Source organism: Cinclus cinclus, chromosome Z (genome assembly GCF_963662255.1).
Source record: "Cinclus cinclus chromosome Z, bCinCin1.1, whole genome shotgun sequence".
NCBI lineage: Eukaryota > Metazoa > Chordata > Aves > Passeriformes > Cinclidae > Cinclus > Cinclus cinclus.
In genome coordinates this window covers 960,163-982,814 of record NC_085084.1, presented here as the reverse complement: position 1 = coordinate 982,814, position 22,652 = coordinate 960,163, and the positions used below count along the sequence as shown (strand labels likewise).

The window sequence follows — 22,652 nt, the reverse complement described above, 5'->3', positions numbered from 1 at the left end:
TATTATTTAATCATTATTGTTATTACTATTATTGTTAATTGTTAATAATTAATTAACAGTTATTGTAAAAAAAATGTACTGAGCGTCTGTGGCTTGTGAGCCCCTTCCATAAATTGTATTTTTTCTGGCCTTTGAAGTGAAGCTCAGAAGAGGTGGCCTCCCAAAACCATGAGCAGCCTCAAGGGGCACTTCAATGTGTTTTGGAAAGGAATACCCTCAAAATAATCACAGGTTTGGATTGCTAGCCAGGTGTAGGAATTTAAAGTTTGAAATGGGGTCCAAATTCCATCCCCTAGGTAGCAACAGCTTCATTACTACTTTTGGATGATTTGTTTCTGGGTAAAATACCTGTCAGTGCAGCAGAACCATTTACTTCCCAAACTCTCATGGGAAAACAAAGTGAAATGTTCATGCCTTAGAAGGGAGCCTGGATTTTTTCCCCCAGTTGTACTCCCTTGCAGCTTTATTTTTGTGAGACAGGAGAGGTTCTGTGTGGCCATGGGAACAGAGAGGCTGTGAACACCACATTCGAGGTTGATTTCTCTCTCTGCATCATTTTCAAGAGAGATTCAACCCCTTGTGAACAGCTCCACATGCTGCATGGGTCACCAGAATAAATTGCGTGTAAACATATTATCTGCTGAATAAAAAAAAAAAAAAAAAAATCTATTTCTAGGCTTGTCTGCTCATATATTTCACAATGATTAATAAGTATTTCTCCACCACCATCAGAGTCTTGAATGGCTCCCTAGTCCCATCATCACTGCTCCTCTAGCAGCAAGTAGGTTCTGTTATACCAAATCCTGTTGGATTTTGGCTGGTTTTGTGCAGATTTTTTTCATTGGGCCATGTCATGCAGAGGTTGACCAAGTCCAAGTGTATTTTTGAATGTCCTGGAGTCAATAAGCCAACGTGGTCACTGGAAGGAGTTAAAACTGGGACCTGAGAGTGTTTTTCTGCCTCTCTTCTTATTTTCATTGTTTGGCAGGTTTTTTTTTTTTGTTGTTGTTTGTTGTTTTGTTTTTTGGGTTTTTTTTTTTGTAGATCTATTGCTGCTTTGTGCAGCCTGCAAGTTCAGAGGAATGATTCTTGAGGTTGTGTCTGCTGGAGTCGAGCAAGCAGACATCTTCCATTTCCCATTTTCATCAGGTTCTTTACAAACACATGGCTGCAGGGATGTTCTTGAGACAGTCTGTAGTTAGAACCCTCGAGCAGCTCCTATTTTATCTGCTCAGTAGCAAGGCTGGTGTTCCTCTCCATCATCCTGGTTTCCTGTTGCTCCACCACTGACCTGGATCCGGGCGGTTTCTATCACAGCTTTGCACAGGGCCTCCTAAAGTGCAAGGAAAAAGCTTCAATTTTTCTTTGAATCTGCAGGATTTGAGCAAGATTTTTGCCATTTTGAATTAATCTTCAGCAGTGCTTGGGCAAAACATACTGGACACTCTCCAGGCTGTAAAGATTTTGACCTCAATGCAGCAAATAAATGAAATAAATGTAAGCACTGAGATCCAGACATGAATCAGGGTAATATTTGCATTTGAAAGTGCTGGAAATCTAGCCAAAAGCTGACATCAACACTCAGATTCTCCTCAATTTTTTGAGACTTGGTGATTTCCATTTTTTGATTTTCAGTTACTTGGTGTTTTCAGTCTTGTCTGATTTGCCATTCATTGTCATATTTGCCTAGACATTTTATAACTTTGCATATTAGCAAACTTATAGTTTATATATACTTCTTACCATTACTTAGTAATTTGTTGTAAAAATTAGGCTGGCTTTAATTGTGCTGAATGCAGGCCATGCTCAGTGTGATGTGACAAAGATTTTATCTCTGCTAATAAGGGAAATATGGACCCTGGTATATGGATCTGGAAAAATTCAGTATACCTTTGGGATAGATAGACTGGTTGCCATGACAACGTTTTCTTTTGTATTTTTTTAGGCTAGGAATGATGGGCAGAAGCTGTTTTATTCGGCAGTGGTTAGGTCAGTCTTTGGTTTTGGTTAATTAAACAATGCCAGAACACCCAAAATTGCCTGTCTTGTGGCCTCCATGTAATATGCCTGCAGCAGAGAAATAGATTGGAAGGGCCCAATCCTAAAGGGAATTGTCTAAATACTGGCAGTTGTTTTACATTGATCATTGTTCAGCATAGAAACAAATGGATAATCTTTCTTTTTCCAGTTCTGTGCTCCTCTAATCAATATTTTCAGTGCAAAAGTCAAGTTTCAAGGTGCTTTGAGAGCTGTGGGTGCCCTAGAGCACTGTGAGCCTGGGCTTTTAATTTCAAATAATCCTAATGACCCAGACTTATTTGTAATCTTTGGCCTTCTAATTTGTTTTTAGTCTTTGCTAATCTACTGTAAATTGTTGCCATATCCTGTGCACACGCACATATTGCAAAAACAGAAGGTCCCACAATTAGTTCTCCCAAATCCTCCTGACTCCATTGATTTATTTCTCCCTGTTGTTGTGAAATTCCTTTCGTTGTTAATGAGGTTCCTATACATAATATAATGACATTTCTTTCTTATATAGCTGTGAAATAAATTAAATATAATTATGCAACTGACCTCATTCGATGAGAGGAGGATGCTAATTTTCAAATCAGTTCAGAGGTGGAGAACTGATTTGCCAATATTTCAGAAGAAGACTTCCACCTGCTTTAGTTTTGTTACAAATCCATAATTGCTACAGCTGCAGAAGGTTTTCACCACCTATGAATCTGCACACTGTCACTGCAATTTTTCTTGTGTACACTTAATTTTTTTGGGGAGTATCCCCTCTCGTTGTGAAGGCTCTTCAGATGTTGCCACGGGTTGTAAGATTTCAGTTTCTTTTTTTAATCTGATCATGGAAGATGTGAATTGCAGACATGCTTTTAATATTGTTTCTTCAGATAAAAAAAAAAGAGCACATTTTAGATTTAATAGATTTTCATTGATTTTTGTACTTCTTCCATACAGCCATTAGCACAGCACCTTGGCAGAATGTGATAATATTTTAGCATCAGATGAGACTGACTTCAGAGTCTTCAGTTATTCAGCAGGGATCCATGTGCTCTCAAATAGTTCTGCAGCCTCTGAAAAATTCCTGTAGTAGGTGATAATTAAAATCTTATTTTTTAAAATAATCTAATATTTTATAATTTTGTTTTTAGGACTTTCTTGTTATAACTTCAAGTTCATACCTGTTCAGTTAAAGACTTAAACATGTCTTCAAAGAGTGTATTAGGTTTAATTATGAAGAAAAGGCAAGATTGATAATTTAATAATCATGGGTGTGTTTATACATTCTTTTGCATTTTACATTTCCAAGGAGCTCTTTTTTCCTTCCTCTTTTTGGAATTGGAGAAGAATTTATTATTTCATGTTCTTTTCAAGCCTATATAAACTTCATATCTTCACATCATACCATTGAATTGGAGCTTAACTCAGTAGGATTCTTCTTAAAAATTGATTGTTTAGTATTCAATTATTTAAGTTTTGAGCCCTGGTCATCTTGGTATCCTCAAAGTTTGAAGTGAGTCAAGTTTCAGTGGATTCCTTTGGAAAAGAAACATTGAAATAAGAGAATCTTTAGGAAGCAATGTGAAGAATGTTCTTTATCAAACAAAGAACCTCACTTTGATTTTGAGCTTAGCTTCACAGACTTGTGAGCTGCATGACCAGCCCTGAAATGTCTTTGTGAGGCCAACAAATATATCAATTTGGTATATTTCTGTTTCAAGTGCGGTAGAAAACCATCTCTTTTCAAAACTCTCCTTGGATTGTGCCCATTACCCAAGGAAGCTCTTTAAGGACTGTTTATCTTACTAACACTGGCCACTCTTTTACTCTTCTGCATCAGGTGACAGCTATTCATGTAGAATTTACCTTTTTTTCCTTTTTTTTTAAGGTGTTACAATATGTTTAATTGAAAATACCTTTTGAAACTAGCAGGAGTCATGTACAGCGCTTAATTCCTTTTAAAGTGTGTTTGTTGTAAATTTAATATTGAGCAAAAGTAATACAAGATCTTGCTAACTGAGATGAATTAATGCACAATGCACAGACTGAAATACAGATAATTATATTTGGGCACCACAAAAAGCTGTTTTATTGTGGCAGCGGTAAAAATTAAATGTGACTCCACCTGCTTCTCCCAGAAGAAGAGAAGTGGTACCTTCTTCTGGTTGTGGTGATCAGCCAGAGCCAAGTGTGGGTAAAACCCTGACTTGTCTTTCTGTCTTTCCATCATAATGCTTGAAGTTTATCCTTTAATCCCCTCAAATGAGGCTACTCCCAAGTATCTGGAACCAAAAAAAAAAAAGGAATCTGGAGATGTCCCAGTGGGAAATGTAGCATCTTTCAGTGCTGACCAAGACCCTTGTGTGATCTCTGATTTTGCAGAGAGCTCCTCAGGGCTGTCAGTGCTCCCACCTGGGCACAGCCAGGGGGTCAGGGGTCCAACTGGAGGGGCTTTTCATGGTGCTAAGGCTTGTGCCACTGCCCTTTCATTCCTCCCACCAACATTTTAGGCAAATGTTTGGAACAAATGAGTTCTTTAAAGCTCTTCTCGAGACCCCATTGCGAGAGGGAATCTCAAATGGTTTGAAACCACCCTGGGCAGGAGCTGCTGCTGGGACCCCTGAGGGTCTGTCAGGCTGGTTAACAGCTGTGAAAAATAAAGGAAAAGGTTGCACCAGGAGACAAACCAAGAGTTTCTCATAAGACAATGTCATGGTGTTGCTTGGACCTTTCTACAATCATCCCTCAAAACTCTTCATTTCAGTCACTCACTGCAGTAAAAATGATCAGATGTTCCCTGACCTCAGTTTTGTCTGACCTCAGTACCTGCTTGTAAGTCATAAATTAAATAATTTTGGAGTAAGAAGTTCTTCTTCCAACATAACTTAATTTTGAATGAAATTGACATAAATCTCATTAAGTAGGATTTAGCTGGGACAGATGCAAGCACTGTAGATGGCTGTAAGTGCACTCTCTTCCCTTAAATTCTGGGAAGGTTTTAACAATTCAACTGGCTCCATTTCTTAAAAATAACTTTATCCCAGGTTTTATTTCCCTCTTTGCTACCAGGCAGTAAAAAGAGTCCAGCTGTAGTTATTTTATATTTACACCACCTCTCTTCCTCCAGTGTTAGCTAGCAATACTGTAATTACAGAGCTTTTGTTTTTCTGCCTGGTGAATAAAATTAATCATTTCACGTTCATGATACAGGTATTTGTTATGTGGTATCTGTGATCCCTGGAATTTCTTTGTAAGAGAAGCAAGTGATGTCCCACCCTTAATGTTTCCTTTCCTGCTGCTGAGGGAAGAGGAAGGAGTTGACAGTTTACACACAAGGTCTCCTGAGTCCCCAGAGAAGTTATATCCTGCTTGGTCTGGAGACTTTTTTTGTTGTCCACCCCCCAAGTACAGACTGCTGATTTCTATTAAGATACTCCTCATTGTTATTACTACACCAAAGAAACTGTTATTTATTTAAATATGTAATGGATGTGCAAGATTGTTGGAAACTGTTAGGAACCATTAAATGATAAGGTGACTTTTCAGGGAAGCTTAACTTTGTCTTTTTGAAAATATGTATCAGGAGAGGCTTTAGTTTTACTTTGATGATAGTTTTCCCCCCTTCCTTATTTATTTAATTATTTAAATTTTGGATAGCCATTGCTATGAAGCTGAATAAGTTGTTACCATTAAGTACCAATGCCTCAAAGTATTGGATTTAGCTTCAAAACTACCCTGTGCAATGCCTGTATTAGCTGTAAATGTGAAAATTACAGTTTCAGTGGTATTAATTAAAATCTTAACTGCAGCAGTGAAGCACAGCTTGACTCAGTTTGTCAGAACTGAGATATTTTACTTCTGGAAATTCAGTTCAGAAGGTTTTTTCTGTATTGTGTGGCTCTGAAATGGTGATTTAGTGCTATATAAATGTTGTGCTTATGCCTTATAAAGGAGTCAAAGTGGTGCAGAGCAGGTGGGTCTCTTCCTGAGGAAAAGTATGAGGACAAATTGAATCTCATTTAAAATAAGGGTTAAAATATTTTCTGAGCTCTGATGAAATCACTGTTCAGTGTTTTCCCTCTTCTGAAGCAAAAACAGTGCACTCAGAAATTCCAAACCCTGAAACTGCCATCTCTGGAGTTCAGAATATACAATGGGAATGAAAATTTCTATCTTTAGGCTTGGTGTGGGAGGCATTCTTTGAATATTCGTATCTTAATTTCAAAGACGTTGAATACCATCAAGATAAACAGATTTCTGTGCCCAGCACTTTGGGGAACTCCAGGTGAAAGGAAACTTCCTCTTCATATGGATATTAAGTGACATTGTCAGTATGATAGGCCAAAAATGAAAAGCTGTCTTGAATTACAAATGGAAATGAAGTAGTTCAGATTTTTTTTCTTTTTTTAAAGCTACTGGAGCAGTTATGTGAACAAAAAGCACAACAGGGTGTGTGATATGAATGGTAATATAAGGTGTGAGAGTAACTTCTGCTTCATTATTTGGAAGTCCTTTCTTTCCAGGAGGGGAAAATCCCCTAGAATAAAGTTTTCTTGCTGTCTTTGTCCTCACCTTTTAGCATACTTACATTTCATCTGTATCTAGGGATGCAGAGTTTGTTTTTTGGGCTGGGGCTGGCAGCCTCAGAACATCACCTGCAGATAAAGGGCTGTGTCCAGGGAAATGGCAAAATTTAAAAATTGCTATGCTACTTAAAAACCCTTTTTTATCTCGGGGTGATCTTTAGTCCCTTTTGCAGTGTTTGCAACGTGTTACCAGAAAAAAAAACAAAACAAAACAAAACAAAAATTCATACCAAAGCAGAGAAATTGAATAGTTTAGTACCTTCATTTCTAAAGGTAATGTTCATTGCCTTCTAAATGAAGGAAAAGCTGGTTGTTGAGCAGTAGGGTAACAGTTTGGGGGGTTGTGTTAGATTTTGTTCTTGCTTAGCTGCAACTGATAAGAAATACTGTGGGTAAACGTTCTGTGAGTTTAGTTTGGGCTGTTCTCAGGACAATGTGCTGGTATCAGGAGGCACAGATGCAGAGGGGCTGTGCAGAAGAGAAGAGAAGCTGGGAACTGTTGAATGTTTGGCAGGTGATTAATGACAGGCTCGGTGAGGAGTGTGAAAAAATAAAAAAAAAATCACTCTCAAACAGGTAGATTTGTGCTCCAGTTTAGAGTATGTAACATTCTGAACGTGGCCAAAAAAACCCCAAAACTCCCCAGTCTCTTATTTTTAGGGGGAATTTTTGTTTCATTTAGCATTAATTCCTTGCAGGGTTATCCTGCTTTTCTGTGAGCTGAAATTTAACCCTTCACTAACATTTAGTTATGGGGAGGAAGAGACATGGAAGGTTTTGTGCACATGTGTACTTTGTATTTGGCTGGGAGTGATGTGTTGTTTTTGTCCAAGAGTTGTGTTGTGCAGGTCTCCAGCTTAGGTAGGGTTCCCATGACAAAACCTGGCTGGTGGTGCTGGCCTCTGCCCAGCTCATCCTCCTGCTTCCTGGACAATTCCTCTTCAATAATTTAAACTTGTTTTGTTGTTCACAACACTCTGTAGGTACATTCAGAACCGTGGCCAAAGGCTGCTAGTTCTGGCTGGAAATAATAGCTGTGCTTCTTAAATGGATAAACAAATTAAAAAGAAATAATTTGGGTTATTTTCTTCCCCGCCCCTTTAGTTGTTTCACATGAGCATCCCTAACATGGTGTTTTGTCCTCAGCAAGGAGCACAGGAATTTAATCCACACGGGTTAAATCACACATTCCTATTGCTTCCAAACACAGTTTTGTGTGGTTTCTCTTTAAAAAACAGGATCCTGTAATTAAATCCTGAGGTTCCACACACCCCCTGTCATGGTGGTTTCTTGATACATCTTGGTTTCCTTGAAACACAAAAATCTGAGTGTCTCAGCTCCTGGTGGAAAGTGAACATCCAGTGTTAGACACACTCTGAAATGTCTCCGTGTGATTATGAAATAATTCTTTTTTAAATGAAATCATATCTATTTTATCATATAAGCACAATAAAATGACAGATGTATTGTAACACTAGGAAGAGGATGTGTAAAGGTAAAATTATGTCAGTTATGCTTTTGTTTTGTTTTCTACACCTTTAGGACTTGTCTGAAATTAAAATTCTCTGATTGGCATATAAAATAATTCTGAGCCATAGTATAGATACCGAAAATGTTACAGAGTAAAGAAGCTGGAGAAACTGTGGCAAGGAAATTGCTCTGCTCTGGTTAATTTTATCTTTTTAGATGAGGACTGTGCCTGTGGCAGAGACAGGGTACCAGGAGGGACACTTTTATTCACCATTTGTTTTAGCCAGTGAGAGTTAAATTCAAAAATATGGTTTGTTTTTCCAGGCTCCCATTAAGTCTTACCAACTAAAGAAAATCAGAAGAGGTAAAAAGGACTGGTGGATCAAGGAATTGGGAGGAGCCTAAAGAAAGCAAGAAAAAGAGGAATTTGTTGGACTGTAAAGAAAAGGGAGTGAGAACAGAATAAGCCAAAGCAAAAAAGTAGATTTTCCAAGTGCTGCAGCTATCACTGTTGGTCGTGCTGGGGTGGTCAAAAAGCCCATTTTGAGCTGAATTGCTCTAATTTCACTTATTTTGTGTGTTTGGTTGGTGCTCCTTTGCTGGGAAGGTTTTCTCCTGTGGAAATTGAAAGCAGGTGCAAAACATCACTCCTCTGTTTTTTGTTTTTTTTTAAGTTACGATGGTCCTCACTTATATTTTTGCAGAGATGTCCCTTAAATTACTTACTGTAAGTTGGTTTAAAAAAAAAGCAATACCAAACAACATGCCAAGAATTGAGATAACTACAGTCCAAAGAACCTAATACATATGAATTACTTGGAAAACTTGATTTTGACACAAGTCTTAATATTGACACAAAAATATTTGCATTCTGATCACTGAAAAAACTACTGCATCTTTAAAATAGTGCTAAATGTTAATAACACAGCAGAGTCACTAAGCTTCCATAAATCTGGCGTTGGGTATTTTGTTTATTTTTTGTCATTTTTTTTTTAATTTCCCAGATTGGGAAATCCCTCAGCCTAAAGAACTCCCAAGACAAACTGAACAATAAAAGCCCAGATTTGGGATTTTTATGAAACAACCTCTTAAACTCAGAACAATAAAGCAAAATGAGCAGGGTAAGCACATGGAAAACGCTCCTTACAAGGATCTATTTAACCTCCTGCACGTTGTCCCAGAGGAAGTGATGAAACCGTGGTGATTTTGGGTGGTTTGAGCACAGGATGGACGAGGCACAGGCAGTGAGGTGGTGCCTCAGGGCAGCTGACCTGGTATTCCTGGTCCCTCCAGAGCTGGGATTCATCTTTAGTCCCAGAGCTGCTCAGCCCCTGGCTGCTCACGTAGGGCCGTTCTTTATATTAATGTGCTTCTCCTTTATTCAGGAAGTGTCTAATGGCGTTGGGGGGAGGGGAAACTCATTAGCTTCCTTCCTGAGTAATATAATTTTTATTTCCTGTTGTAGCAGCAGCCTCAGCCAAAAGCAACAGCCTAAAAAGTGCATGGGGGGAGGGTTGCCTGTTCCCATCTCTGGAGTGAAATGCTTCTTACAACGATTCTGAGACCCGTGGGCAGTTTTAAGACAGCCTTTGCAGTCAGATTTTGAACTTTCTGCCCTTTAATTGTGGGGATGGAGGTGACTCAGAACTGCACTAATGGGAGCATTTGCATTTCTCTTCCCCATCCTCCCAAGACCTCCGAAGGTCACCCCAAAAGCATTCCCCCATCTCCAGGTGTTGGTGGGACCTGTTGGGTCAGCCTGGCTAGGTTTGGGGTTCTGGGAGTGCCCTGAGTCTCCATGCAGGTACCACACACCTTTACTCTTCACATCCCAACTGTGTCACAACTTAAATTTGAAAACACTGAGCAGCCTTTCCTTGCCTTCTGTAATTCTGTCTTGGCACTGTATTGCAGCAAAAACTCTTTTTTAATTTTATTTTAAAACCTTGTTTTCTTCTCCAAAATAGACAATACACTCAAAACTCGAGTGCATTAGGAACATCACAGGAATGGGCACTGGTAGAGTTGAGGGTTATTGGGGATGAGGATTTAACAATTACACTGAGAAAAGTAATAAGACACTGTTTGGTCGTTGTTTTTATTTTTTAACAATGCTTTATCAAGTTCAGCTTTGTCATTGTCATGCTAAAAATGCACATATTGTCCTGGGCATAAAGAAGGATTTTAAAAGTAATTGAAAAAAAAGCCTGTGCACGTTAATTCTTATGGCTGATAACAGTTTGTGTTAGTGTTACTTTAGCCTGAGAAGTAAAAAAATTCTTTCCAAGCTTCATATTGTATGTATTTAAACTCAGATATTTGTCACCTTTTCACACATTGTGTTTTAGGGTGGTTTTCAGTCTGAAAATTACAAGCTGTTTCATGCAGTCTGCTCTGGCTAGACTTCCACCCATCTGAAGTAGTAGTGCTAAATGTGAATTTTGCTATGTGGACAATTTCAGTGAGTGTGCTGCAAACACAGGTTCATACAGGAATAACACCAAACTGGGGCCATTAAGGGAAAAAATAACCCCCTGATTGTCCTTCAAACTTGGCACCTTTTTCTTGGATTTTCAGGCTGGAGTGGTAACATTTTGATTATGCAGCAGATGAATCAGACCAGGGTAGGATTGAAATCGCCCAGACATTTTGAAGAGGTACCAGGTTGAGTGCACAGAAAGTAAGAGCAACCTCTGATGTGCATGATCTTGATCAGTAAAATATCCATGCAAATGGTAATCACAAGGAGCAAGAAAAAAAGGGTGATTTCTGAAAAACAGATCCTGGAAAGTCCCTTCCATGGAGTGGTACTTGCAGGAAGAGCCAAAAGTGTTTTCTGTTCATTTCTTGTGAAGCTGGAGGCACAAGGGATGTCAGGTATACAGGTGAGCAGCTCTAAGGTAATTGCAGGAAAGAAACTTCACCATCGAGGAATCTCAGTCCCTTTCATCAGCACTTGCTCTGTGCAGGCTATTAGGGTAGATGAAGCAGTTAAATGAAGAACTACAATTATCTACTGTTACCTGACACTTAAGTTTTGTCAGCTTTTGTAGGAAGCATGATTATCCCTCTCCTGGGACCTTCTGCCTGCAGAAAGCTGCTTATTTTTGTGTGATGGGCTGCAGTCCCCAGAGAGTGAAAAGGCTGGAGTTGTTTTGAGGTATTGAAAGGCTTAGAACTGTAAGTGAATAAGAGGAAATGGTGGAACTGGGGAGCTTCAGAGTTCTCTGCCTTAGCTGCCGTTTAGAGCAATCCAAATAAAAGCCACATTTTCCTCCTCCTGGAAAATGCCTCTGTTGTAGTTTAGTAAGGGGAGAATGCTTCAAATTGACTTCAATTCTCATTTTCTCTTGTTTCCAGCCTGTATATTACATAGTTCCCATTCTGCTGTGTTTTAACCTGAGCTTAAACTTAATTCTGAGGACACTGTGGGCCAGGGGCTGTTCAGGTGGCACATTGGTGACTACAGCTCTCCTGTAGATAATTTTTTTTAAATAACAGAGCTAAACTGGATCTGCCTGCACTTTTCCTTGTGTAAGCCTCTCTGTGTTGGCTGAGGAGGAAGCCAGTCTTATATACACAGTGAAATATGGATTATTGCAGCCACTAAGTGCTCCCGTTTATCTCTGGTGTTTCAGGCCATCTTGGACACAGTGCTGAGGTGAAGGTGACCCTGACACGTCTGCACTCAGTCAGGGACCTTGGGAAAACAGGCTTGCTTTTGTTTTGGATCAGTGTAATGTGACCTGATTTATTTATATAAACCGTTACTTTATAACGGTCCCTTCACTGCAAAATGTGAATTTTTAGTGAGGATACATATACACATAATTCTCATTTAAGCCCAGTCTGTTTCTATATGCAATCTGTGCATGTATAAAACTGCTTATGAAGGCAACTTTTCATACCATATTCCTGGGTTTAGCTGATCTTTTTTTCCTTTTTTTTTTTTAATGAAGTGCAATGAGGAATTTCATGGTGAAGCAGAAGTTTCAGCAATGATTCTTGCATCAGCTGAATTTTGAATCTTGTTCCTTGTATAACATAATGTATTTAAAAATACACTGTCATGTTGCTGCTTTCTGTGTGGGTGACCCAATAGTCCATGGAGCAGCCAGGTGGAATAGCATGGTGGATGGATCACCATCCCTTCAATGTCTGTGTGGGCACCACCTAAAAATTCAAATAATAATAAAATAAGCAGGAGATTAGGATTTTAAATGTGTGCTTAAGAGCTGTAGGAGGTAGTTATCCCTGAAAGATTCCAGCTCTTATTATCACTGCTATGGATTTTCACACCAGGGGGAGTAAAATAATTGGTTCCCTGAGGAGGAGACACCTGAGACAGGTTCAGCTGCTCTGCTGTGCGACTTGGGGACCAGAGAGTTTGGTCATGTTTGGAGACAGAGTTTTTCCTGGCAGGGCTGTTTCTCCTTGTCCCAACCCTCACCAGCCCTGGGGTGCGTGCTGGGCACTCACAGGCTTGATTTTCTTGGATTAAATTCCCAAAGAAAGGGAATTAAGGCTTGTTTGTTTGATTTTTAGTTTGTTTTCTTTAAGAAGGACATCCAAAAAAAAGGTCCTTGGAGGACTGAGCCTTGCTCTGCCTCTGATGTCTGTGGAGGATGGATGGATGGATGGATGGATGGATGGATGGATGGATGGATGGATGGACGTATGATGGATGGATGGATGGACGGATGGATGGATGATGGATGGATGGATGGATGGATGGATGGATGGATGGATGGATGGATGATGGATGGATGGATGGGTGGATGGATGGGTGGATGGATGGATGATGGATGGATGGATGGACGTATGATGGATGGATGATGGGTGGATGGATGGATGGATGGATGGATGGATGGATGGATGGATGGATGATGGATGGATGATGGATGGATGGATGATGGATGGATGGATGGATGGATGGATGATGGATGGATGGATGGATGGATGGATGATGGATGGATGATGGGTGGATGGATGGATGGATGGATGGATGGATGGATGGATGGATGATGGATGGATGGATGGATGGATGGATGGATGGATGGATGGATGGATAATTCCTTGAATTCTGGTACTCCCTGGGGCAGGCTGGGGGGCTTCTGTTGCTGACTGACTACTCCCTGTAACTCCTTTATAGCAAATAATTACCAGCAGGAAAATGTGAGGTCTCCATAAGCACAGTGCCTAATTCTGGTTTAGCACTTTGAGGTGTTAACTCTCTGCTCAACAAGTTACATTTATCTAAATATAGATATTCAGGCAACGTGAGAAAAATGAGATACGTTAGAGGCTAGCTTTCTATGAGTTTTAAATTCATCCTTTTTTCTTCAAGTGAACACGTACTTGTTAGGGAATTAAGTATTTATTCATCAACATCTGCACACACAAGAAGTACCACTGGTTTTAAAGCAGTGAAATTCAGCCTAGGGACTCTAAAGTGTGTATTGTGTTATGTGTATTCCATTGGTAGTGGAGTTCAAATAAAACCCCCAAATGGACGCTTCAATAAGTTTTGTCTATGAAGATGGGCTATCAGAATTACAGTGTTGTGAAGTCACATGTTTTCACATTTTAGGACAGAGGAATAGCTTACAGAGCACAGACTTGGAAAGCAGAGATGTATCCATGGTTGGTATCTTAGTTGGTATTTTAAATGGTTATTAAAGAGGAATTTCATGACATGAAAGTCCAGACAAGAACATCCAAGTGAACAATTTTTCAGGCTCTGGAGAAGCAGAAACACATTTTCTTCATGAAGTAAATTCTGCAGTTCACATCCTTCTGAAGTAAAATTTAGCTCTTTGTGCATATGACTTTTCCAGTCAGCTACATATGGAGACAAAAATCGATTTTGAATTGTGAGGGAATTACTGAAGGGTTTTTGCTGTATTTTCTTTTCTGAAGTTGTGCATATATTTCCAGCATTGCTGAATCACTCCCAGGCGACCTGAGGATAACCCCAAACCAGACTACTTTGCATTTCATAATCAAATTTTAGTCTTTCAGCTCACAGCATATTTGTTCATTTGTTTCATAACTTGGAAAGGACAGAGAGATACAGAAAAACTTTCATCTTAATAATCACTATATTCCTAAAATGGAAAAGCACTCGACTCGTGTGGAGTGCTGGTCCATGAGAACTGGGATACAATACTCTGGCAGTCTTAAAATCTTGGGAAAATAAAGTGGGTTTAACAATTAGATTAATTAAATGATTAAAAGACACTGTGCCAACCACTTAATTGCTAGGGGAAGTCAGGGTATGAGATAGTCTTGTCATACTAGTCCAATTAGCACAATTGTACCAACCATGAATTATCTGTAGAGCATGGAAAAAAAAAAATGGAAGAGTTTGTTGGGGAAGAAGGAGGAAAGGATGATCAGCAACCAGCCCCCTTTGCGCATCGTGGAGTGCCTGGAGCACAGGGAATATCCAGAATTCAGAAATCCAGCTGGAGGCAGAAGGCGTGGGGGCTGAGCCGTTCCCTGCGTGAGGATGTTCCTGGGGCAGGCAGGGGTCAAAGCCGTGCTCTGCAGTGTCCCTTGCCATGATCCAAAGGGAAGAGGGAGGAGAGCCGCGCGTGGAACGTGCGGAGGATCCTGCGGCTGCCGAGCTGAGCTGCCTTGGTCTCCGGGGAGTCTGGAGGAGGGGTGTAAGTGTCACTTCTGGAAAAGAAGTCATTTTGTTGAAATATCGCTGCAACTCGGCTCCAGGCTTCAACAGCAGCAGCGTTCTGTGTCCTCAAGTGCCTTTTGTTGTCGGCAGCGTGGTGCTTCCTGCTGAGGCTGGCGGTGCTGCTGCAGCTCAGGAGGGTCCTGGGGTGGACCCTCACCTGGCTGGGGATTCACCTCAAATGGGCACCCTCACCTTCACAGAAAATTGGCTGAAAGCAGTGTTGGCAGTATCAGTTCTGATCCTCACAAAGAACTTCCCAGAAAGAGTGGCTGGGCACTGGGATGGGTGCACAGGGAGGTGGAGGAGTCACCATCCCTGCAGGGATTTGAAAACAGACTGGATGTGGCACTCAGAGCTTTGGTGTAGTTGATGAGGAGGTTGGACTTGAGCTCAAAGGTCTTTCCCAATCTGGCTCAGTCTGTGGTTCTGTGATTCTCTAACTGGGGTAAGATGGGTAATCTGCTTTTCAGTACAGGCCTGTTTTGGAAAAAAAAATAACTCAAAAGAATGGGCAGATAGTCAAAAGAATAGCATTGGTTTATTTACATATCTACAACACAAATCGCTCTTGCACCTTTTTGTCACTTAACAGTCCATTGATACCTATTCATAGTTCTTATTTTATTAACTTCTGGACAATAATGAAGGTCTCTTTTAAATAACTTTTCTCTATAATCATAATTTTGAGAAAATCTTGTCTGGAAGTTAAGTTCTAAATAATCCAAGAGGCAGCAGCTGAGAGATGGGATGGAAATGCTGTCTCTTTACAGGAATTTGAGGCCCTTTTATTCACTGATAACAAAGCTTTTCTCAAAATTAATTTATATTCCAACCCAGTAGCCAGTTTTCAGCACTGTAATGCAATTTCTCTGTCTCAGCTAAGCAGGATGAAATCCCCAGACTGGGCACTGGGATCCAAACTCTGATCCCACTTCAGATATGGGGAAGCTTTTGCTGGAGTGAGGTGGGTTTGGGGGTAGAATTATTTATTGGGGAGGAAGGATGGGTGAAGTCTCAGAGGGCACCACAATCATCATCATCCTCATCATCACCACCATCATCCACAGGTCTGCTCATCCCTAACTGTCCATGTCTGCTGCTTTTTGTGTTTTCCAAGAAAATGATTAGATATGATTTTTTTTCGTCTGCATTGATGGCGGTCATTATTTTTATTGTTCTTTGTGTTACCCATAAATAAGATGGAATGAAGAGAAATAAAATACTAGATGAATACCATAGGGAGCTGGGGTCAGAGGAAAACTGGGAAGTTGTAAGGAATGACCTTCCACAATTGCACTTCTCAGACTTGTGCTGTCATGTGAATGCCTTCCTGTTACACAACAGAAATTAAGCAGTTTAGACAAATATATATCAGTGGAGCTATGCCAGGATTTAATTAGGTCTCATGATCCAGATCTTTCAAATTACCTGCCTCTTTCAGTGTGATGAACCCACCTTTTTTGAGCATGACCTTCCAGTCTGTGTTGAGTAAATCAAGGCTGCTCAGTCTGGGGGTTTTGGCTTCTTGATGTACAGCCAAGTGTTCAAAGGCTTTGTAAAAGGCACAGACACTTATTTAAAGTGCTGGGAGTTTTTAAAATTGTATTTATTGTAGTTCAGAGTGATGAGTAGTCTTATGTTCCATCTTGGAGAAATCCAGGAGGTTGCTAGTGGTTAATCAGTGTAGTTCCTTTAATACTTCTTTAATTTGTGATGGGTGCAAGTAGGGAAGGTCTGTTAGAGGAACCAGCTGATGTCTTAGAAACACTTGGTACGTTACAAGTTGAAGTGTTTACAAAAGGAAATTTGGTATTTTTTTTATGGCAGTGGCTGCAGTATGTCTGCCACTTCAAAGCTATCAATGACCAGAAATTAAACATTTGGTAAATATGACTGGAAATAGTAATCATCCATCATTTGGTTTCCAGGGGAAAAACAAACAAACAAACAAACAAACAAACAAAACACAACAAAACAAAAAAACCCCCTACATTTAACTTCCTTACCTCACGTAATTTCCTGAGTTAATGTACTGGATATTTATCCCTGTACCCAGAAAAGAAAAGGAGAAAGAGAGAAAATAATTAAAAAAAAAAAAAAAGTTTTAAGAAGGAAAAAAATAAAGGAAGCAGCCTAAATTTTTTACTTTTTTTTTTTTATTTTCCTTCTGATTGTGCTGCTCTCACCAGCATTTCAAACATGGCTGTGGTTTCCCTGCATTGTCCTTCCTTCACATTCCACATTCACTGCTCAATTTGTTTGATTAACCCAATACCAGTGTGTATAAAAGTACCCTGAGATGTTGATCCTTTCTGCTCTGGTTCAGCTGACTCTGTGTCTGTACCATCCGTGGCAGAATATCTTTGTCTGGAGACAGCGTGCTTTGGTTGCTGGTATGAATATACAAAATATTATATTGCTGAGTGATAAGAGTAGATTTAGGGAGAAGGGTGAGGTGATGAGGGAGTTGGGTGCCCAGCACTTTTATTTGTGGGGTCCAACTCCTCCCCTCCACCATCCAGTAGATTACATCATCTGCCATCAGTGAGACTTCTTAAAATCTCCCTTGAGTGGACAAATGTACTAACATGTGGTAAACTGCTTACTTTGGATGAAAATAAGGAAGTCTTACTGTAAGCAAAATAACCTGAAATTGAATGTCTAGGTGAAAGAAAGAGCCGGGTGAGGATTTGTATAAAGTGAAGAAGTGATTTCTTTGTAGCATTCCTTGGGTTCAAATTAAAGTCTTTGTAAGCTTCCCTCATCAGCCACTTCTTGGGATGGCCTCAAAAAATGAGCATTGCAGATTTATCTGTGGATTTTTATACTTCAGATACTATACTAGTGGAATAGCTAAATGATTTTACTTTGCATTTTATTTACTTTATAATTTCTTTATTGTAAAAGCCATCCTAAACCATAGCCAATTTTATTAGTTACTATAATAATCTATTTTTGCACTGCCAAGGGTAGCTTGGGCAGAGAGGGAATGACCATAATAAATTTCACTGAAGTACACAGTTTTAATTAATAATTGTAAATTAGTATAAATTCATTAGTATAAATTCATTATTTTAGTTACAAAAGCAAATACAGATTTCCATTTTTAAGGAGGTAAGCTACTTTACAAAGAGTTTATACCATCTAAATTTTCCGATTTCATCTTTTTATGAAAAGCAGGGAAAGCAATTTGCAAATATTTAAAATGTCAAACTGATGGAACTATAAATGATGAACATCTTGTAAGGCATGCAAACGGAGGCCATGGTTTGCTATGGGACTGTGGAAAAAGAATGAATAATTCATCAGGATGGAATAAACAAGAATATTTCCATGCAGCAGTTGCAGGTTTGTTTATTGATCTACCTGGTAGAAGTTCTTAAAAGATTCATTATTTAGCATAAGCTAGAAAATGTAATATACCAAAAAACACTGAAAATACTTTATTTCTGGCTTTGGGACTTCATTGCCCATCAGGGAAGAAAATGCCAAACAAACACAAAAACAGGAAAAAAAACCAAAACAACAAACCCAGTGCACTGAATAATGAAGGGTAGAAATGGAGGTTTCTGTGACACCTGAGAGTGTGTAACTGCAGAATCCTTGCAGAATTCCTTTTGGAATGGCCCTGCAGCTGTCAGTGTCCTGGCACAGGGCAGGGGGGTCTGCACAGGTGTTTGTGACCTGGGAGGGTCATCGAGCCTCACACACTGGCCATCCCCTAAAAATCAAACCAGCACATCCAGTGATGATTCACCAGGGAACGGGGCTGGGCTCCACTGCTACCAGGGCCAGGGGAGATGCAGGAATAGGGGGAAAAGTCCCACCCCTACAAGATAACTGTGAAAATGTGATTTTTAGGTATATTTCTTACAAAGCCTTTTTAGGACAGCAAATGGTTACCAGTTACAGCTGTAATCCTTTTCTCTCTCCATTTTGGAATAGTCATTATCTTCCCCTCTATTTTAAAATTAAAATTGCTGGGTTTTTAAATTAAATTTGCTGGGTTGTTTATTTATTTATTTATTTATTTATTTATTTTTAATAATTTTCAAAGCGGGAACGAGCATGAAGTGTCAGCAGCAGGGTGCTGTATCCCTGTGGGAACTCTTCATCCCAAGGGGCTGTTCCCTGCCCTGTGACCCCAAGGACCTGGCAGGGGACATGGGACACATCCCAGGGCCAGTGAGGGGGATGATGGTGCTGCAGTGAAGCCCATCAGTGCCCCTTTAATGTTCTGCTCCTCCTTGGTCAGCCACTGCAGCTCAGGCTCTTTGGAGCATTTGGAGATGCTCAGGCTTTTAACGTCATCGATTTTCTCCATCTGTGGTGCTGCTGTTGTCATCCTTCTTCCAGAAAACCCGTACCTGCAGAAGTGCATCCCACGTGCTCCACTCAGACAGTGCCTGCCATGGCTTTATTGCACACTGATGCTTAAAGAGCTCATATTTCCTTAAAAAATCCCAAACAACAACAAACCAACAGCTTTTACTCCCTTTTTCCTTTGAAAACAGAGATCATACAAAAATAATTATTTGACATGAGTGACAGTGGCTGGCAGAGCACCACCTTTTTTGGCCACAGCTTCCCAGGCTGCTCTGGCTGCTTCGTGGTGGCCTCTCCCTGCACAATTTGTGGTTATGATTCCAAAGTGTTTGCTGCATCCAGCTCACCTGGCTGGCTTTCCCTGTCAGCTGCAATTCTACAGTATTTTAGCACTGCTCCTTGCATAAATAATACCCTTTATTAGAGGATTTATTTTTTTTTTTTGTGAATCAAAGCCTTGCACTTGTTTTGAAAGCCAGCACCTTTTACAGACTTTATATTTCAGTGATACATTCCAGGCTTTTCCAAAGAACATTGAGCTTGGATGCTAAATATGTTACTGCTAGTTGTTCAGAACTTTAATTCTAAAACACAGCTTAAGCCGTTGAAGAAATCTGCGGTGATTAACTGAGTGTTTCCTTTCTGCTTGCTTGAATAAGGTCATCCCTCCTTTTGTGCCAGTTTTCAGATCTTTCCAGCATTATTCTTTCCTTTCCTAGGTATTGTGCCAAACACCTGGAAATGCAATTTCCAGATCTGCATCTTTAGGCTATCGAGTGCGAGTGCACAATAAATAGAGTGATAATTTAATATCTGTGTGCTTTGCAGAGCAGGCTTTGGCAGGTCATTAGTAACCTGCCAGTGGCTCTGGGAGCATTCTGTGTGCTCCAGTACTTCCACACAAGAATTTGAGCATTTATAGGTGATTCAGCCTCATGCTCTACAGGAACACATTGCAGGAAGGAAGAATGCTAGAAATTAAAAGTAATTGAGGTTCCAACACATGACAACAGAAGCAGTTTGGCTTCTCTTTTCTGTGACAATCTCCTGCGTGTATATTGCCAGGAGCAATATTCTTTACTCGCTTATTCCAGCTGAAGGATTTGCAAAGGTAACTAATTTCATCCTCTGATTCACTCCTTAGAAATCCCTTTTTTCTTTTCCCTTCCAAAAACGTAACCTGAATTCTTCTAATTTGTCATGGTGGTTATTTTTGGGGTTGGTAAAATCTTGAGCATTACCAGCAGAATCATGAGCATCCCTTCTTGTACTGTTTATAACAAAGCCCTGTTTTGAAGCTTGTTGTTGTTCTGGAAAAATATTACAGGCTGCTTAAATTATCTTTAAAGTGCTTAGAAATTGCTGTTAAAATGCATAAATTACTTTCTTAATGCTCTGTGTATATCCTTGTGCATGTGTGAGACTGTTCATAGGACAAGAAGTATGGAAGTTACATTCACACTGGTGCATGTGGAGACACTCAGATACAACATTTTTAAAATTTAGTCAGGATTTGTCTAATTGGCATGTGCAATGTCTGGCACCCTTCCCCTCAGCATACATTTGTTGTTTCAACAAATCATGGTACTTGTATAGACAAAAGGCTCAACAATTTTAATTTACCTTCAGATGAAACAATGGCATAATGACATACTTTCTGCACTTTGGTCAGGTTTGGGGATTTTTTTGGGGGGGGGTTTAATGCCTACCATGCAATGACAAAGGTTTATTCTCCCTTTGTTCTTTTCAGAGTGCTGCAGCAGCTCCCAGCCCAGTGCTAGGAAACATTCCCCCAGGAGATGGCATGCCAGTAGGTCCAGTACCACCGGGGTTTTTTCAGGTATTCAGAAAAAAAAAAATATGATTACAGGAATTTTAGGACAGAAAATCCTCTGTAATACTGTTTGCAAGTCTGTAGAAAAGGTCCTGTTCTGAACTATGTCTCACTGTGTGGTGCAATATTTGAGAGTTTATTGTAAAACAGAAGTGGACAGGTGGGAAGAAAGGGACCTGACTGACGAATATTTAATTTATGAAATAGTACTGCACAGAACAAGAAATGGTGCCAGTTGTTTAGCACAGATAGAAAGTGCTTGGGTGCAGTGTTAAAATATTTTCTTCTGATAATACACATAACATTCCATGGAAATTTTAAAGTCAGAACATTGTTGGTTATGTTCAGCTCTGTGCTAAGGCCATGGGCCAGATTCTTTAGTTTTTGTGGGAATTCAGCCTAGGCAATGCAGAATGTCCCACTGAGCATCACTCTGCACCTTGAAGATCTCAACCTCAGTGCTTAAAAAAGTTAAGTCAGGGATTTAGACCATGTGCTGCTTCTGTTTGGTTTTTCCCTATGTGGAGCTAAACACCCATTTAGCTGTTTGGGCAGAACCAGCACAGGATGTGATGGTGGAAGAAATGACATTTTAGTGCATTTGGTGTTTGTGACCCAAGGCTGCACTGCTCTCAGCCTGGGTTTACATCTCCTCCTCACCAAAATTCAGTTGTTTTCCTCCACACTGGCAAGTGGAGGCTTGATTTGTAATACATAAAAGACACTTGGAAGTGAATTAGAAAATATCTGGCTGCTGCCAGTCACAAAATTCTTGGGAGGTGACAGAACTCATTAATTAATTTATTTCTGCTTTTGGTGCATTGAACAACTGGTTAGGTAGGCTCTTTTGCACATGAGTTTTGTCGTAATTTTTAGATTATATAAATCCTTTTTTTTTTTTTACTTTAGCCTCCCACTTCAGTTGTGATGTGAGTGGAATTAACTTTTTTGTTATTGTCTATGATGACTATGTCTATGATGACTACTAGGATGGGGAAGGTGCACAGACAGGACAAGTGTGTGAAGTACAGAGGAGAGAGTAACTATTTTAAAGGTTTTGCAGGAGGAGGATGTGGGAGTTTTGTTTTTAGAAGCGTGAATAGACTTCTAGCCACTCCAGATCTTTGAAGATGTAAGAAAGACAACCAGATTGAAAATTGACTGTGGGTAAAATCTCATTGTAAGCCAGTATGTGGCTTGAGTGTGACTTGAAGCCCCAGCATCATCCTGCTCTTTTTGCGAGGCCTGAGAGTGAAAAGGAACATTTTTCAAGATGTTATTAATCCTTGCTGTAGCTGTGTGCTTAAGAATACATGAAAGTTTGGAAATCAGGTGTGGTAGTGGCTGTGTTGATGTGTTTGGGAGCAATCCCAGCAAAGGGGAGCTAAGCCAAAATCCAGAGGGCTGCACCCCAGTGGTGTGTGAGGCTGTGAGTGCAGACAGCCCTGCTGCTGCAGTGGGTGTTGTCAGGCAGCACTTGGTGCCAGACTCTGAAACCTTCATCACAGCTCAGCCTCACCAAGGTCAGCTCGCCCCAGGACAAGAAAACACCGTGGCAGACAGAGCCTGCATGTGTGAAACTTGAAAAACTGGAGGGGCATCATCTGCTGCTGTGAAATGCAGCTGAAATCACAGGCAAGAAAGGGAAACTCATGGTGAAATCCTCCTCCTTCCCTCTTGGGTGCTGCTGTTTCTGGTAGATCTTTACCTGGACAGGCTGTTTCTGCATCCC

The 22,652-nt window shown here is 40.1% G+C and overlaps 1 protein-coding gene across 26 annotated transcripts in view; it reads left to right on the top strand.

Moving 5' to 3' along the window:
* The window catches only part of SSBP2 (single stranded DNA binding protein 2), a 125,556-nt gene that overhangs the window by 70,556 nt on the left and 32,348 nt on the right, over positions 1–22,652 (top strand). For 19 of the 26 annotated variants that reach the window (XM_062513796.1, XM_062513789.1, XM_062513805.1 and 16 more), the window contains one exon: positions 20,837–20,926. The exons of the other annotated variants lie outside the window; for them this stretch is intronic. In XM_062513796.1, the coding sequence (XP_062369780.1) occupies positions 20,837–20,926 (90 nt within the window). The remainder of the gene's footprint in view (positions 1–20,836; positions 20,927–22,652) is intronic. 26 annotated transcript variants of the gene reach the window in all.